The sequence below is a fragment of the Salmo trutta genome, chromosome 27, assembly GCF_901001165.1.
Source record: "Salmo trutta chromosome 27, fSalTru1.1, whole genome shotgun sequence".
In the NCBI taxonomy this organism is placed as follows: Eukaryota; Metazoa; Chordata; class Actinopteri; order Salmoniformes; family Salmonidae; genus Salmo; species Salmo trutta.
The window spans coordinates 19,223,438-19,242,015 of record NC_042983.1 but is presented as its reverse complement, the minus strand read 5'-3'; the positions used below and the strand labels follow the sequence as shown (position 1 = coordinate 19,242,015).

Here is an 18,578-nt window from a genome sequence, read left to right as displayed (position 1 = left end):
CAAATTGTACTTAATGGCATCCAGACAAACTTTAATGTCGTTCCAAGATTCTCTCTGCATACCCCCCCCCCTCCTCCCCCCTCTCCTCCCCCATTGCAATCTCTCCCTCTCTCCGTTCCACATCTGGACTCCATTCCAGGTGGAATATGGTAAGAGGGGGAACGGAAGGAAGGAAAGGTGGAGGGACCAGCTGAGAAGCTGAAGATCTGAGGAGAGAAGAGTGAGATTCAGTGTTGAAAGCGGTTGGGTGGAAGTGACGTCAGGATGGAGTAGGAATGTGATGATCCCTCTTGGGCATTTCCACTGGCTTTTCCCAACCTCACATTACACACCAGTACAACGAGCACTGTCGTCTTCAAAGTGGCTAATACAATCACAGGTTTCTATAGCCGTAACGAAACAAGTTTACTGGATACAGTATCTTCAAGAAAATAAGGTAGAAATCATCTTAGCATTACTAACAGTGGTGTAAAAACTCCAATAGTGTGGAAACCATTACAGTGTAATACTAAATACAAAGTACTAGACTACTGCTGTACTGTATCATCATGAGGTCTGATGTTGTTCCTTTCTTGAGGAAGCTATGACATCTAATGGTGGATTCAATAACAGCATTGAAGCTGCTGATGGCTGACTTCCATGCCAAACCCACAGGAACCACACCCATATATCCTCAACCTAGACCACTGAATCTGTGGGATTATTCCAGTTGCTAAAAACAATACATGTTAATACTTAAAATGTCTTTATAACCACTATCTATTAAATCACTTTATGGTGTACATCTCATCATTGTCTGCCTTGAAGTTATTGCGCGAAAAAGAATGAGTAAAAAAGTCTAATACAGTAGCGTACAGTACTTGAAGGTATTGAATTGTATACATTTTTGTGAATCTGTTGTTCTTTTAAAGTGATTTACTTAAGCATTTTTTTTATAAGTCCTACTACACAGAATCACCATACTGTGTTGTAAACCCCAGTACAATACATACCAAAGATCATATGTCGGACAGCCTCAGTATAATGCAAAACTTTAACTGTGACAATGTGGCCCCCTTCTGGAGGAAAGATAAAACAGCAGTACCTGTGAAAAACACAGTCTTAAGTATAAATGACCATAGCCGCGGGAAGTAGAGAAGGCTAAGGGTGCTGTAGCACCCCCTGAAAAATCAGAAAAAAATATATATAAAAAAAGAAAAAAAAGTATTCACAAAAGTAGTGCACTTGGCCTTCGCTAGTATTAGCGGATCGATATAGATGTCTGAAGCTCGGCAAAAACTATATTTCAGCATCTCTGCTTTGGCAAAAAAAAGGCAGTATAATATCTTGCAGGATTCAATAGTTGGAAATGTAAGAGTTGTTGCCCTGTCCCTTTCTCTGTGATTGTCATTCTAATAGAATCCAGAAAGAACAAAACCCTGTCCTCAAACGTCGAAAGGTGCAAAGTTATGGGAAAGACACAAAATATCCATATCAAATCAAATATTTTTCTTAATCAAATAATATAGAAAACATCCACTTTTTGCGCAGTATTAATTTACCATCCTTACAAACCACTCAATGTACATTACTGTATTGTACATAGGTTGGTCATCTAGGTTTGTACCTGTAGACTTTCCATCACCATGAAGAAGAACAATGTACAATACAGTAATTGAGTACAGTGAGACATCAAGTGCTTTGTGATGATGTGGCTCAATTGGTAGAGCATGGTGCTAGGGTTTGATTCCCACAGGGGACCAGTATGAAAATGGATGCACTCACTACTGTAAATTGCTCTGGATAAGAGCGTCTACTGAAAAGGAATGAATAGACCATTTCAGTTTTCACATAGAAATAAGTCGCATTTGCAAAAGTACTTAAAAAAAACTGGAAAACATATTCAACAAGTATTATCAGATGAACTGTTTTGTACAGATAATGAACTACTTCCTGCGTCTCTGTAAATGGCAGACTGAGCAGTCTCTGTGTTCACAGTGCCCAAAGGAGTGCTTTAAAGCTTACTGCCTTCAAGTCATAGCCATTTTATGTGTGGGATTATAAAAGCCAATATTTTATTTTGATTCACTGAGATGTACCTTTTTATTTGAGTAAAGGTAATATGTGTGTTTCCATTAGATTTGCATCACGTTTCATATATAATCACAATTACTTTGCCACATGGTTCATGCAAAAGGTCTAAGGATATTTGAGTCTACATGCATTACATATTTAAGAAATCTTACAAGCATGAGATCCATTTTAGGATCTGTAAGTAACACAAAATGACCAATTCAACTCAAAGCCCAATTTCAAGAGCATCAAAGATACAATTTATTCTTACAAAACATAATGCGGAAAAAGTCTGCTCATCACCAATTTACAGAGAATAGAAGACCTACTTCCAAGCTTGTTTTATAAATTCTGAATGTTGTTCCCAAAACAGCCAGGTTATAGCACAAATGAACCGGACTGTGTGTCCACAATGATTTCCCTGGTAGAGAGAGGTGGGACCAGCAGGCCAGATGTACCCATCTATAGGATGATCTATATGATGATCGACAGGATGAGGAGAAGGGGTCCACATGGTGTTTATTGTCCAGGGAGCTGGAAGGTTTAGCCTAAATGACATTCTTTTCAACAACATAAGCTGTTGATGGTACAATTGCATAGCATAGCTAACCGTACAAATGGCCAAGCAAGATACATGTAGTTTTACCCTTATATTTTTCAAAAATGTTGATGTGTTTTTATGAAGTGTGACACTGTGTCTTTCTGTGGGTGCTGCTGTGAAGAAACAGAATATACAGCAATACACATGCCATCAGACGTCATAAGATACGGTACTATATATTGTTCTATAAAAGAAACATTCACAAAAATGTTTTTATTTATATATATATATATATATATATATATCACATCTTTATATTCCTTTATTTAAAAAAAAAAGCAATAAAGCAAATACACATTTCATAATTCCAACTAAACTGATGTGCTACCACGAGGCCAAAGCAAACCCAGCAGGCTCGGCCTGACATTCTAAAGCTGAATCCACTGAAACCTTTCAATAGTGATCCCAATAGCAACGCAGGCACTTAAACCATCACTTCAAAAGGAATGATCAAATCTCTTGCTCAAGTTGAATCTCACAAACACACGCACGCAAGCACACACACAAATGCACACAACCACAAATACAGTACAAACTTTGACACAGATGAAAGTTCACCCTTTGTATATGTATGTCTTGTCTTTCAAATGCCTTGGAATTCAAATGAAGAGTTTGTTTTCCTTCCTCCGAACAGGTCAGCAGGAGACTCAATGCTGTTTAAAGGATTCAAATGTTACGCTCTGTCATTCATCTGATTCATATACCAGTTCTGTAATAAGTTGGTGTAAATGTGGCCATCAAAGTTGTCTGAATGAGATGTTTTATTATTATATCAATTTATTTTACCTTTATTTTACTAGGCAAGTCAGTTAAGAGCAAATTCTTATTTTCAATGACAGCCTAGGAACAGTGGGTTAACTGCCTTGTTCAGGGGCAGAACGACAGTTTTTTACCTTGTCAGCTCAGGGATTCGATCTTGCAACCTTTCAGTTACAAGTCAAACGCTCTAACCACTAGGCTCCCTGCCGCCCGATACAACTGTACATTAGCGATAACAATACACCTATAAGGGCTAAACCGGGAGGGCCTGGGAAAAGAAAAGTTCCATCCAAACCTCATAGTAACTGAATTAGAAACCTGGAGAGAATAGTTAAATGCTATAGAAAAGGCACAACCTCTGATGTGTTGGCCCTCCCACTCCCGTTCCCCAGCCCATGGTCTATTGCTTTGAGCCTCAGTGGCGGGGTGAGACGGTGGTACGGGGGGCAGTGCCAAGGCCCTGGTAATTCTCGCGGGCATGCTTCTCACAGAACATCTTCTCTCCCACCCAGAAGTGACCTCGCATCTTCAGGTTGAGACCGCACTCTGGTGTAGAACAGGTGTAGCACTCTGGGTGGCGGAAGCGGTCGTCCATGATGCGCACCGCCTGTGTACTGCAGACAGATGGACACAGTTGTACTCAACACAAACATTGTTTCTGCATGTTTCTGCATATTTTAATCTTTGTACATTACGCACACAAACACTGTAGGAAGGCTTATTAATTCAGCTCCTCTGTATTTATGAGGAATAACCTGCACCTTAGGGAAAGGTATCAATGTCAGGGCTTGTATTTGTCAGCAGCTTATTATTACTTATTATTTGTCATCAGTTACACAATTACCCCTGTGGACGGGGAGAACATGTCACAATTACCCCTATGGACAGGGAGAACATGTCACAATTACCCCTATGGACAGAGTGAATATGTCACAATTACCCCTGTGTACATGAAGACAGCATGTGACATGAGGTGACTCTTACACAATGCTGGTGCCACACTTCTCACAGGTGTGGTACTTGGGGACTCCGCCCCCGGGTGATGTGGATTTGGGAGGGGTGGGTTTGGGGGAGAGTCCTGGGAACCGCACAGCTGCCTCTGCATAGAACACACCAGAGAGCAACAGAGGAGAGCAGTCAGTCAGAGCCGACACCGTTTGTCTGAACACCACCAGTTTATGATCCGGGACACACACTTCATGACACCAGTGACATATGCTGGTTGTTATCACTTCATAAAACTATTTTTGCCATCTCCGCTTGTAAAAGTAAAAACAACAACACTCACACTCTGCTGCCCATTGAAAACAATGCTCTAAGTCAGAGTATGTATGCAAGAGTTTCCTTATCTGACTTTATTTCTGCTCTGGACCAGGGGATGGCCTGATGTTTCTATCGATATCAAATAACTGTCTGAGTAGCCAGACAGAATACAAGGTTGATGAAACAATTGAGTAAAATTGTGGTAAATTGTGTTGAATTTGACAATAACCGTTATCTACGAATAACCTCTATCGGCCTCAGAGTTGACATCCAGTTGACCCATCAAATAGGTTTCAAACGGGACAGTACATCCTACACACTGTTTATTAGCTGTAAACAGAAGACCAGCGTGTCACAGAGAGAGAAAGAGAGAGAGAGAAGACGAGTGTGTTTATGGGAGGCTCTGCCCACCCTTCTCATCAGACTCCAAAACCTCCTGCAGCATGCGGAAGGTGTTGGACTGTCGAGGGGCCGTGCGAGACTCCTTGTTCTCCTGGATCATCTTGTAGACCTCTGAATCCCGGTCAAACCTCTGCATGGCAAAGTCCGAGCCAGAACTGCTGTGGGAGAGAGAGGGGATATAGCTATTACCTATTACGTAACCACTCTGATAAATAGACTGATCAGTCAATCCATATCTATGTACATTCCATGTACAATGTATGTTCTATCTACGTACTGTACATATGTACATTCCGTGTACTGTCGACGGTGTAATAATGTCCATATATGTTCAAGGCGATGTGTACATTGTGGAGGACTTATGTGGGGTTAGTTTGAGAGAATCCAGAGGAAATTAAGACAGCAGTCAGCTTTGTGACTGACCTTCTAGCCCAAAGTCTACATTGCATACCCCCAGGAAAGTTGCCAAAGCCAGCCTCCAATCTCAGTCCAAACACTCACAACTGAACTGGATCACCTTGCTATCCATTTACAGCAGCAACTGCTCTATTCTGAAAATGTCCTGCAGGCAAGGTAAAGAACACATATTGAAAACGCCTGTGTAGAGTAGACAGTACCATGTTATCAACTAAGTAGCATACATTATTGCTGTAGTGTTTGGGTATTAAGGTGAAGACATTCTAGCTTATGGCTAGTAAAGTTGAACTGTGGCTAAAGCTTTCCAGATACCCACCACCACAGCAGCCATGATTGGCCAAATAAAGTGGGGAATCCTGCTGTTTGACTCCAGGCATTCCTGGATGGAAAATCACAGAGACGTGTCATTTCTATCATGTACCACTACCCCTCTCTCACGCCATCATTACATTTATGACCCACTGGAGCCAATGGACACCTTTTAGCTTTGAGGCAAGATAACTTATGAGGCAACTCAAGCCAATGCATGGTTTGTGGCCATTTTGGACCAGTGGGAGTGCTTGTGATGGGACATAGTCTTAAGAGTGGACACCTCAGGGTAGTTTCTCTGCTGCCTAGCTAATTAGCAGATTAGCAGGCAGCACAGTAGCACTGCACTTACAGGTTTATGAGCAGCACATTCTTAGCCACTGGGGTGGTGGAATGAAAAAGTGGTTCACTTTATTGTTCATTCAATAGCGACTGTGTGTGGTTGCCATTGTTATATTTTCCTAGCCTAGCAACAACTCTGAGAGAAAAAAAATGGACAGAAAGATGACAGTCAAATGTACACACGGACCTATGCACAGAATACTGTAGTCAACATTGTTTGCCTGGAGGGAGGTTCAGTCAGGTTATATGAGAAACCGGTCAGACAGACCCTCAGTCCACAGGTGCGGTGTATTGCCATTCACCTGCAGTGAATTGAGCAGAACATCCCTGCTAAACTGTCAGTAAAAGTCTGCCAATTCTCATCAGCTGGATCTCTCTCTGTGTTATCATATGCCAGGTTACAGCACATCTGCCAAAACACTGACTGTATAAATTCCCCCTGTGCTGATCTAATCTAAGACAATACCATGGAAAATAATAATCATTCACATTGCTAATCCTGTTTAAGGCACTATGGAAATGGAGAGATGTGTGTGCATGCATTCATGTGGACTGGAGTTCGTGCCTGCCTTTCATCAGTATTTGGAACTTACTTCCCACTGATGTAACACGGCTGAAACAGGAGATGGCAAAACGATGAGACAAACCTCCAAGTTTACCCAATGCTTAAACACTTTCCTTTGCATTATAGAACATGGTTTAAATTGAAAACAGACTCTCCAACACACCCTCCAAGTCTTCATCATGCTCCACTCCACCCTGCTCAATCCATTTCCCTTTTCCCCTCATTCAAATTACATCTTCAAACCAATGGACATACTGGGTCAAATGTACTAAGAGCACAAAAGCATGGGAGCATAGCAAACATAACGGCAGAACAGTGAACGACAGAAACATACAGATGGAGGGAAATCTGTTACAAAAACAGCCATAACTTGCCTAAACTATATCATAATATACTGTATGTATGCATACTCAAAAGAAGAGTACAACTGTAATAGGCTACACATAACACACAGTATCTTGAAAATAATATTGTCAGTTGGCATTCAAGTAAGCACTTTGTGGACTCCACAACAGTCAGAATGTTTTTAAGAAACCACTCTAGAAATGTGCACATGGAAAAAGTGGCCTATTCATGTTTCCACAGCCACACTTGGCACAGAGAACACCTGATCTTCCTCTAGTGAAAATACATGTCTTTAAACAAGATTCAGTCAAAACAGATGCTAACACTGCTCCCAGCTCCAACAGCATTCTCCAATGTGAGAACAATAGGGCTGTTGGTGATGTTTGCATTGCTTCATTCAAAAACACAGCCATACTAATTAAAGCCAGTTGCCCCTAAACTCATTACCAAATACAATAAAAGTCAGAAATAACCCACCTCAGAAACAAAGAGGGAACAAAGAGGAGAATTCCTTTACAACTAGATAATCTTTGCTTTCAGATGTCACAGTTGTTCTTGGCTGCACGTCTATCCTCAGCTGTGGTAACCCAGCAAACACACAAAAACACAAGCACACACGCAGAGCCACACACCTATATATATACACCAGACAGGCGCAGGAGAAGAGTGAGTTTCGGACTGAAAAGTGTGCCTTTCGGCTGCCACTCATTGGCCTCTTAGCCTGTGATTGGCTGAGTCAGAGGGGGGAGAGGCTTGATGTGAAACCTGGGGACTACAGAGTGGGGGGCCAATTAGGGGAAGAAGTGAAATAAGACATTTTGGGGGATAAGAGTAAGAGCCTGAGGTGGCTGGGTCTGATGCCATATTCTGACATGTCACATGACCAGCAGAAAAGAGAGGCTTTTTAAGAACTGCACACAGACACACCCCAACCTCTCCAGGAGGGAGGAACACTGAGTACGGCTAAAAACAGACTACCTGAGAGGCTTTGTAAGGAACAGTTGAACAGGTTTGAAAAATATCTACTTTCTTCTTTCTGGTCTTTTTGGCTGTTGAGTAAATAGCACTACAGTATGGGAGCACTGACTCTCAGAGTAAGGAACAATCAACATGTCTAATCCATTAAGTCAATGTTTGATAAAGACAGCTGAATCCTTCAATGCACACTAAAATAGTCTGACTTGTAGCTCCAAGATCAACCACATCTGTTTTGGTTAACTAAGTGCTGCATTATGCGTTTTTACACATTACGCTGAATTGCTACAGGAGTTTGTTTTACCCTAAGCCTGTTTGTAGTAAGTCATAATCACATATTCAAAATACACAATAACAACGTACGTTAGAGTGGGTCAATTTGTACTGCACATCGTGGTAGATCTGTAGAGGAGCCGAGGATTGAGAATGTTCTTACCTGCGTCTGGGGGAGACAGACAGCTCGCGGTCAATAGGGCTGTGGGGCGAGTAATGTCCTGGAGGGGTGGGGGTTCGACTGGTCACAGAGTTATTCCTGAAGTCCGGAGAGGAGAACTCCTGTGGAGACAGAGAGATGTACAGGTCAGACTGGTCTGATCGGCATGGATCATCTTCTTCTGCTCGGTCAAACCACCTGCAGATGCTGAAACTCAGACGTACACTTTATAGAGTGGAACGAGTTTATAGAGTTGAGAAACCTGATGCGACCATGAGAAAGAAAGCACCATGTGATGCAATTCTCCATAAAGAAGTCAGATAAAGAAAGAGCTATATTCCTTTCACTTACTGGATTTTATTTAATGTTGTTTCAAAAACTTTGCTTCATCAAGGGTGGATTGGCATTGAAGAGAATGTTCTGAAAAATCACAACAACTAAAGAAAGAGATGAGCCTGGTTGGGGAAAATGTTCTTTAAGCGAACACACAGACAAAGAGATGGACAGGTCCACATGAATAGGAACAGTCAAGGTCAGAAAGGGAGGGCTCTATGTGATCAAGTGACAGAAATTACCTCCTGGGGTCAGTTCAGTTGGGTGCAATGTTAAAGAAAATATTTTTTTTTATGTTCGTTTTTGGACATAAGACTAAAATCACTAGACTTTCACCTGAAAATTATTTTAATTTAGGAAATCTATTCCCAAGTATTTCCACTCAGAAATAGAGAGACATATTTGATCATGTACCAATGTAACCAAGGTTTGAAATGATTATGTTTTTGTCAGATATAATATATGTTTGGTTTCTTGTGTTAATTTGCAGGGTACAAATGATTTATAATTATGTTCTGGCCCCCCGACCATCCGCTCCAGAAAGAAATCGGCCCGCGGCTGATGACCCCTGCCCTAGTGGCACCGACTTTAAGGACTTTTGGAGATCAATCCACAAAGCAGATTTACCTAACTTGGTGGAAATGGAAGGGATCTCCAGGGTTAGCCATCCCTGAGTCCGGGTCTGGTAACTTATACATCTGAAGGTTAACAATGAGGTAAAGCTATGGCAGAAGATTACATAAGAGGGCTTTAAACATAAAAAGAGCGCAATGCATCGATCTACAAAACTTCAAGGAGGGCCAGCTTACTTTCTGATAGAAAATACAATGATGAAATGTATTGTGTGGATTGGAACCAATATGATTGTCTGTCATGTAGAATCAAGTCAGCTCTATTAATTTCATTCTACAGTATCTGTTAAGTTTTACCTTACTTAATACACCCCAGATGTTCAGAAAACACACACACACACACACACACACACACACACACACACACACACACACACACACACACACACACACACACACACACACACACACACACACACACACACACACATCTGTAAGCCTTCACTTCCTCAATCTTATTTGTGTACAGTAATGAACTAAGAGTTCTAATTCTGGTGGCCATGGCAGAAGGTTGCTACAGTCATCATGAATGGTGCTAATAAAGGCTCTGATTTGTCATGGTTTTGCTCCTGCCCTTCCCATACTGCGGGTTTCAATGGAGTGATCATGAGACACTCCCAGCATTCCTGTCCTTTTACTAACTCGTCCCTCCTTATCAAGCTCCCATTTATCTCCCAGCCCTAACTCCACGTGCAGGCTGCCTGCCTGCCCGCTTGTGTCAACCTTGTTAGCTCTTTATTGCTATTTATATCTCAGCTGGGAGGGACTCAGCCTCCAGGCCTGATGACGGCGATGCTGTTCGCATGGTAACAGATGTTTGGCATTGGCTCTCTTGTTTGTTGGAATAGAAGGGGAGAGCCAACGTGTACTTCCATCGTGGTTGCCAGATGTCCTACAATTATGCATAGCAGTTATAAACCATTATACCGCATTGGGAAAGAGCAAATGGCAATCTTCATAAACTTATTCACCTCGGCATGCTATGGTTTACTGACAATGCTTCCTACTTCCATTACCTAACTGCTCACTGCTAGAGTACCAGCTTGGCATGAAGCTACTGCCAATGATTGTGGATAATGAATATGTCTCATTATGGCCGTTTACCATTGAAAAAAAATGGTCAAGGTTCCTGTCTGTGTAAGCGGTCTATCCTTCTCTCGGGCGAACATACAGTTCCTTCATAATCTCTGGCAAGCTCACTCGAGAAAGGGAATGTCCACTGACACAGACAGGATTTTTTTCAATGTGAAACTGCCCAATAACACCTGCCCAAAAATGAGCCTGTGAGATGTTTCGCCTTCTCTTCTGTCTCTAGCTACTGCTTTTATTAAGCCACAAGAGGGAGCTAGAGTGACATCATTGGTTACAGCCAAGCAGTAGAGCCCAAGAGATCCTGAAAACATGGGACTGAATGGCTGTGTGTGTATGCATGAGTTTGAGCGTGCGTTTGGTATGCCCACATGTGTGCAAGTTTAATGGTATTATGTGTTTCCTATGTGGTGTCGGTTCGAAGAGAATTTAACCCCAGGGACATGGGGCACCCAGAACACAGAGCACACCTGGTCCACTTCTGAGCAACTCATAACTCAGCCCAGACACTTTTACTGTCAGGAATCCCAGAAAACAGATAGATTTTATTACAGTGCTATGTACTGCATCTAACTGTGACCACCTGAGATCCAATTCTAAAAGTCTCTCAGACACGCAACAAAATCTTTATTTTCTATGGGGTATTCAGCTAAATCAAAAGTGAAATGAAGCTTGAAAAGTGAAGACAACAAAAAAGATCAGTCACTTTATTTATGCTCTACAGATGGTCATACTATCATCAAACTATCTGCTGATAAGCAACTGCTTGCTAAGGTTATGGTTAGGGTTAGGGTAAGATTTAGAATAAGGATTAGGGCAGGGTTCACCAAAAGGCGGCCCACAGGGCCAATTCGTCCCATGGCTGATTTTATTTGGCCCCTCAAGTTTTCAGAGCAAAATAAATAAATAAATAACATTCAGTGCATTCAGAAAGTATTCAGACCCCTTGACTTTTTCCCCATTTTGTTATGTTACAGCCTTATTATAAAATGTATGAAATCTTTTTTTCCCGTCATCAATCTAAACACAATACCCCATAATGACAAAGCAAAAACAGTTTTTGATTTTTTTTGCAAATATATTAAAAGTCAAAAACTGTAAGATTACACTTTCCTAAGCATTCAGACCCTTTACTTAGTATTTTGTTGAAACAACTTTGGCAATGATTACAGCCTTGAGTCTTCTTGGGTATGACGCTACAAACTTGGCACACCTGTATTTGGGAAGTTTCTCCCATTCTTCTCTGCAGATCCTCTCAAGTTCTGTCAGGTTGGATGGGGAGCTTCGCTGCACAGCTATTGTCAGGTCTTTCCAGAGTTCGGGTTCAAATCCGGGCTCTGGCTGGCCCACTCAAGGACATTCAGAGACTTGTCCTGAAGCCACTCCTGCGTTGTCTTGGCTGTGTGCTTAGGGTTGTTGTCCTGTTGGAAGGTGAACCTTCGCACCAGTCTGAGGTCCTGAGCGTTCTGGAGCAGGTTTTTATAAAGGATCTCTCTGTACTTTGCTCTGGTCATCTTTCCCTCAATCCTGACTATTCTCCCAGTCCCTGACACTGAAAAACATCCCCACAGCATGATGCTGCCACCACCATGCTTCACCGTAGGGATGGAGACAGGTTTCCTCCAGACGTGACGCTTGGCGTTCACTCTAAAGAGTTTAATCTTGGTTTCGTCAGACCAGAGAATCTTGTTTCTCGTGGTCTGAGAGTCCTTTAGGTGCCTGCAAACTCCAAGCAGGTTGTCATGTGCCTTTTACTGAGGAGTGGCTTCCATCTAGCCACTCTACCATAAAGGTGCGATTGGTGAAGTGCTGCAGAGATGGTTGTCCTTCTGGAAGGTTCTCCCATCACCACAGAGGAAACTCTGGAGCTCTGTCAGAGTGACCATAGGGTTCTTGGTCACCTCCCTGACCAAGGCCCTTCTCCCCCGATTGCTCAGTTTGGCAGGCCGGCCAGCTCTAGGAAGAGTCTTGGTGGTTCCAAACTTCTTCCATTTAAGAATGATGGAGGCAACTGTGTTTTTGGGGTCTTTCAATGCTGCAGAAATGTTTTGGTACCCTTCCCCAGATCTATTCCTCGACACAATCCTGTTTCGGAGCTCTACAGAGAATACCTTCGACCTCATGGCTTGGTTTTTGCTCTGACTTGCACTGTCATCTGTGGGAACTTATACAGACAGGTGTGTGCCTTTCAAAATCATGTCCAATCAATTGAATTTACCACAGGTGGACTCCAATAAAGTTGTAGAAACATCTGAAGGATGATCAATGGAAACAGGATGCACCTGAGCTCACAGCAAAAGGTCTGAATACTTTTTTCTAAAAACCTGTTTTCGCTTTGTCCTTATGGAGTATTGTGTGTAGATTAATGAGGAAAAAAAACTATTTCGTACAATTTTAGAATAAGGCTCTAACATAACATTTACGTCATTTAGCAGACGCTCTTATCCAGAGTGACTTACAGTAGTGAATATATACATTTCATGCATTTTTTTTGTACTGGCCCCCCGTGGGAATCGAACCCACAACCCTGGCTTTGCACACACCATGCTGGCGTTGCAAATACCATGCTCTACCAACTGAGCCAAGGAGTCTGAATACTTTCTGAAAGCACTGTATAATGTGAAATAGGACAGATATAAGCTCCCACCTAATATATTATTATTTATGTGACTCCCTTTCCAGCCTCGTCATCAGTTGGCATCAATGCCCCCACAAGCCCATCCCAGGAAAAGCTGTGTCTCCACCCCACCCCTCTCCACTCCAGCTCCCAGCAACAGAACAGGCCTGGGGCCTGACGCTGACTGAGGCATGGGCACTGGTGGAGCCAGGGACTCTCTGTCTCCATAACCACCAGCACCCGCTTCCAATTCAGCAGCTCTTTGAACAATGGCTCTGCTCTCAATCGGTCCAGTTTTCCATTTCTTTTTCCAGTGCTTGTGCAGATCGCTGCTCACTGCTCTATGCCAGGAAGCTTTTACCCGGAACGATCAGTGGCATTCCTCACTGTAATTCCTCTCAGGGTCATTATTTACCCAGAAACAAGGGCCAGATATTGTTAGTTGTCACTTTCTCCATATCATCTTTGAATAAGTGCAGAAAGCCTCTCCCTTCTCCTCCTGCTATTGGCTACAGTAGTCAAAATGTCAGTATTTTCCTATTGAAATCCTTTCTAACAGCTACATGTCATTTTAGGCTAATCTGTAGTTGTACTTTTATAAACATCTTGCTAATGAAGAAGTAAGAGTCCAAATCTAGGAGCGTTACATCTTAGAGAACATCTTTATTTCCTCTTAGATTCGATGAAGTCTCCTGTTAGTATCAGTAAGCAACTGAAGCCATGTTTTCAGAAACAAGTTTTAGCTAGTCAAGTGAGTGAGCGCTTTAATTACAGCTGTGATCCATGAGGCATGAGAGGAAAGAAGGAATAAAGAAAAAAAGTTTAACAAAAGCAACAAACAGGCCCGGGAAAGGTTGGACGACGACAGGGACTAAGCAGCTGTGATTGAGTTTGACCATAGATGGGCTCAGCAGCTTGGTATGGAGAAGTAGTGGAGTTTGGGCATCAACAACACCGCTCCATTTTCCTCTATTCTCCTGACCTTTTATAGAAGCAGCCATGTCACCTCAGATTGCAGCGAATCCCCCTGCGAATGCCCCAGGGGATGACACTCACTAGCAGAGGGGCACCGCCAGCCGGGCACAATGGCCGTTTGTCTTGGAGAAGGTGAATGGTGTTGGGAATGTCAAAAGCCAGGGGAACATAACATTTGGGGAGGAAGCCCTCCCTGATTAGACCTGCTTTGAACTGTAATCATAAGCTCTTAACGAGCTCTGGGTCATCAGAGAGCCTGCCTGCCTGTTGCACAAAGCGAGGTGTGCACAGGATAAATTACGCTTCAAAGCCAAACTCTGAACTTGAAGTTAACTTTTGAATCTACATGCCGCTCAGACGATGCCACTCTCGTCTTGCTGCTATTTTCAATTTTGCCACTGAAATCTGCTGTCATATTTGATTAAAGAAATCAACTACAGCGAATACAGTTATGTGCTTATTCCAAATGCTCTAGGAAAAACCTAAGGAAGAAAGACAATCCAGGTCCAAGCCATATCTCAATCTCAAGACATGGAAGGAGGATGGAGTTATTTGAATGAATTAATAAATGAAAGAGAGAAAGAGACAGACAGAGAAAGAGAGAGAGTGACAGAGAGAGGAAGAAAAAGCATGAGTGTGAGAGAGCACAAAAGAGAGAGTTCTGAATCTGACACACAAACATGCCTCAGTCTGGGATTGGAGACACAAACAAACAGGAAATGGAGAATTGGAAACGGGGGCAGCTGTTTCAGATCAGGGCCCATGGGAGACATGAGACATTGGCATCTCTTTTACATTTTGGGAGCGGAGAAGCTCTCCGTCTGGCTCCAATCGGGGCCACTGAACATCATCATCATTATTACCACCACGCAGCTTCAAATACAGGGCATGGGCCAGCAGACAGGGGTAGACGACACACAGAAGACGATACAACTATATTTTGGGAAATGCTGTATGAAAACACTTTACATGAACATAAATATGGGACAATTATCCAGGGGATGGCAGGAGTCCTCGGGTTTGAAGGGAGATATATGCATACTGTATATATCCTGCAGTATGTGTACTGTATATGTATGGAGGTCTCCTGTAAACACGAGGCAGACTAACCTGCTCTTTATCCTTCGTCACCGCTGCCTCAACTCTGTTATTACAGTTACTGTATTCAGAAGTGAACTACTGTACCATAACACCATACTGAGCTAAATAAGATATATGATAATCCTAAGTATTTGAAAGAAAGTCAGTTTTTCTCAATGTTTACATATAATAACATACATTAAGGGTCAGACATTCCCTAGTGATAATTGCGGGTGCTGACTGCTGAGTGCTGGTGGACTGACTGAGTCTCAGTAGGAGGTTGACTCTGGCTGTGCTCGGACACTGTGGGGTGTCAATTCCAATATCACGGTCACCATGGTGGCTTCAAAGCCTCTCAATGGTCAATACATCCAGGGTTAATATACATAATTGGTTCTGACAGGACCCTGCTTAGTCACAATGAGAACATGTCTAAGAGGCTGATGGACTCAAAAGCTTAACACCCACCTGAGTGATGCACTGCAATCTCACTGGGCCAATACACTTTCTAGCAGAGACTGTGTGAGCTGTAGTAGAGTACGTTTTTCCATTACCACCAGCAAAGTAGCATCATTAGACACTGATGAAGAAAGGGCATTTCAGATCATAATCACAGAGTCCTTATGGGGATGATTACTTTAAATAGGAACTTTGCCCCCAACTTTGTGGCTAGCTTCTCACACACACAGAACTTGAGCTCCCTTCTCTAGGCAAAGCCCACTCATGTTATGGTGAGATCATAGGTGGTCTCATATACTGTAACTGGTCTCATAAGGGGAGCAGTCCACCCACCCACCCAGCCACCAGCCGGGCTGCCACCAACAGGCCCAGATACAGTGAGAAAACTGATGCCAGGCAGGCCGAGAGAGAGTTTATTTATCCTTGGAGGGAGCTATGAGCAACACATTTTTCAACCTTATTAAATTCCCCACAAGGCTCCAACTGAAGCTGCATATCAAACTCATCTGGAGTTCATTATGGTTTTGTTAAATCGTTGGACATTTAATTTATGATCGGCAGAATCCACCCTTTCGTATTCAGACCCCTTATTTCCACATTTTGTTATGTTACAGCCTTATTTTAAAATTGATTAAATAAAAAAACATCCTCATCAATCTACACACTAACCCATAAATACAAAGTTAAAACAATTATTATTTTTTGCCCTCAAAACACTGAAATATATAAGTATTCAGTATTCTTATTTATATAAGTATTCAGACCCATTGCTGTGAGACTCGAACTTGAGCTCAGGTGCATCCCGTTTCTTTTGATCATACTTGAGATGTTTCTACAACTTGATTGGAGTCCACCTGTGGTAAATTCAATTGATTGGACATGATTTGGAAAGGCGCACACCTGTCTATATAAGGTCCCACAGTTGACAGTGCATGTCAGAGCATAAACCAAGCCATGAGGTCAAAGGAATTGTCCGTAGAGCTCAGAGACAGGATTGTGTCGAGGCACAGATCTGGGGAAGGGTACCAAAACATTTCTGCAGCATTGAAGGTCCCCAAGAACACAGTGGCCTCCATCATTCATAAATGGAAGAAGTTTGTAACCACCAATACTCTTACTAGAGCTGGCCGCCCGGGCCAAACTGAGCAATCTGGGGAGAAGGGCATTGGTCAGGGAGGTGACTAAGAACCCGATGGTTACTCTGACAGAGCTCCAGAGTTCCTCTGTGGAGATGGGAGAATCTTCCAGAAGGACAACCATCTCTGCAGCATTCCATCTGGTAGTGGCTAGACGGAAGCCCCTCCTCAGTAAAAGGCACATGACGGTCCGCTTGGAGTTTGCCAAAACGCACCTAAAGGACTCTCAGACCATGAGAAACAAGATTCTCTGGTCTGATGAAACCAAGATTTGGCCTGAATGCCAAGCATCACATCTGGAGGAAACCTGGCTCCATCCCTACGGTGAAGCATGGTGGTGGCAGGATCATGTTGTGGGGATGACTGGGAGACTAGTCAGGACTGGGAGACTAGTCAGAATTGAGGGAAAGATGAATGGAGCAAAGTACAGAGATCCTTGATGAAAACCTGCTCCAAAGCGCTCAGGACGGCGAAGGTTCACCTTCCAACAGGACAACAACCCTAAGCACACAGCCAAGACAACGCAGGAGTGGCTTCGGACCAGTCTCTGAACGTCCTTGAATGGCCTAGACAGAGCCTGGACTTGAACCTGATCGAACATCTCTGGAGAGACCTGAAAATAGCTGTGCAATGACGCTCCCCATCCAACCTGACAGAGCTTGAGAGTATCTGCAAAGAAGAATGGGAGAAACTCCCCAAATACAGGTGTGGTAAGCTTGTAGTGTCATACCCTAGAAGACATGAGGCTGTCATCGCTGCAAAAGGTGCTTCGACAAAGTCCTGAGTGTAGGGTCTGAATACTTATGTAAATGTTATATTTAAAAAATATTGCTTTGTCATTATGGGGTATTGTGTGTAGATTGATGAGGGGGAAAAAAACAATTGTACACTGCATAACAATGAGAGGCTCCACTGAAGAAAAAAAACAAGATGCACATACCAATTTAAGACTTGGGAAAAGGGAATTGTGCTCATGTATTGGGAGATTGCGCTGAATGTTTTAGTTGAAGAATTGTTCATATTGTTCTATATCCCATTATTTCTAAAATAACCTATTTTAATGAGTGGAGAATTTGGAGCAATCCTCATAAATCAATATTTCTGCTGTTTCCTCATTAATCCATTGGCTAGTATTCAACTGGACGGACATTTACAGTATGACTGACTGCTTTAACGTTTTGCTTTACATTTGTACCTGGAGGGACACTTTCACCAGACTAACAATTATGATTTATGACAAACAAATGGATCCATGACAACCCTTGACAATCCATGACAATCCCAAACTCAAGGTGCTATCCTGCGTAAACTAGAGAATATATGCTGACGTGTCAGTTTTTGCTGGAGCAAGGGGCAGTTATCCACACGGTTACCTTGACAACTACTTACGGAATGTTCACATACCATTTGAACGCCTGAGCAAACCGCTCTAACTAATAAAAAGGTCCATCTCTCCTGGCCAAAATCCCCCCATAAAGCGAGTGGGGCCAGCAGCGTCCCCGGCTCGGTGTAGAGTGAGCCCAGCCCAGGGGCCTGGGAGGCAGGCAGGGGAAATCTGAAGTGTCCCAGTTAACTTTTCCACTTCAGGGGAAAGAAAAACAACGGTGCTGATCAATCAGTGGGGATGTGGAGAGGCATGCTGCCCGCCGAGGGGCCACAATGGACCCTGGCTTAATAGGCAGAGCGGCCAGAGCCCACGTGAAAAGGCCTGGCTCTGTCAGCTCACAGCCCTCACTCTGTGGAGAAGAGAAAACACCCCCCCCTCCCTCGCACTCCACTCTCCTGCCTCCACCA

The 18,578-nt window shown here is 43.0% G+C and overlaps 1 protein-coding gene across 3 annotated transcripts in view; it reads right to left on the bottom strand.

The window, feature by feature from the left end:
- Positions 1–2,285: 2,285 nt before the first annotated feature.
- LOC115164523 (PDZ and LIM domain protein 2) overlaps positions 2,286–18,578 on the bottom strand; it is a 60,594-nt gene continuing 44,301 nt past the window's right edge. For 2 of the 3 annotated variants that reach the window (XM_029717083.1, XM_029717081.1), the window contains 4 exons: positions 8,467–8,585; positions 5,087–5,235; positions 4,397–4,511; positions 2,286–4,026 (listed from right to left, as the gene is read on the bottom strand). In XM_029717083.1, the coding sequence (XP_029572943.1) occupies positions 3,828–4,026; positions 4,397–4,511; positions 5,087–5,235; positions 8,467–8,585 (582 nt within the window). In that variant the 3' untranslated portion in view covers positions 2,286–3,827. The remainder of the gene's footprint in view (positions 4,027–4,396; positions 4,512–5,086; positions 5,236–8,466; positions 8,586–18,578) is intronic. The other variant, XM_029717084.1, reaches the window with a different exon arrangement.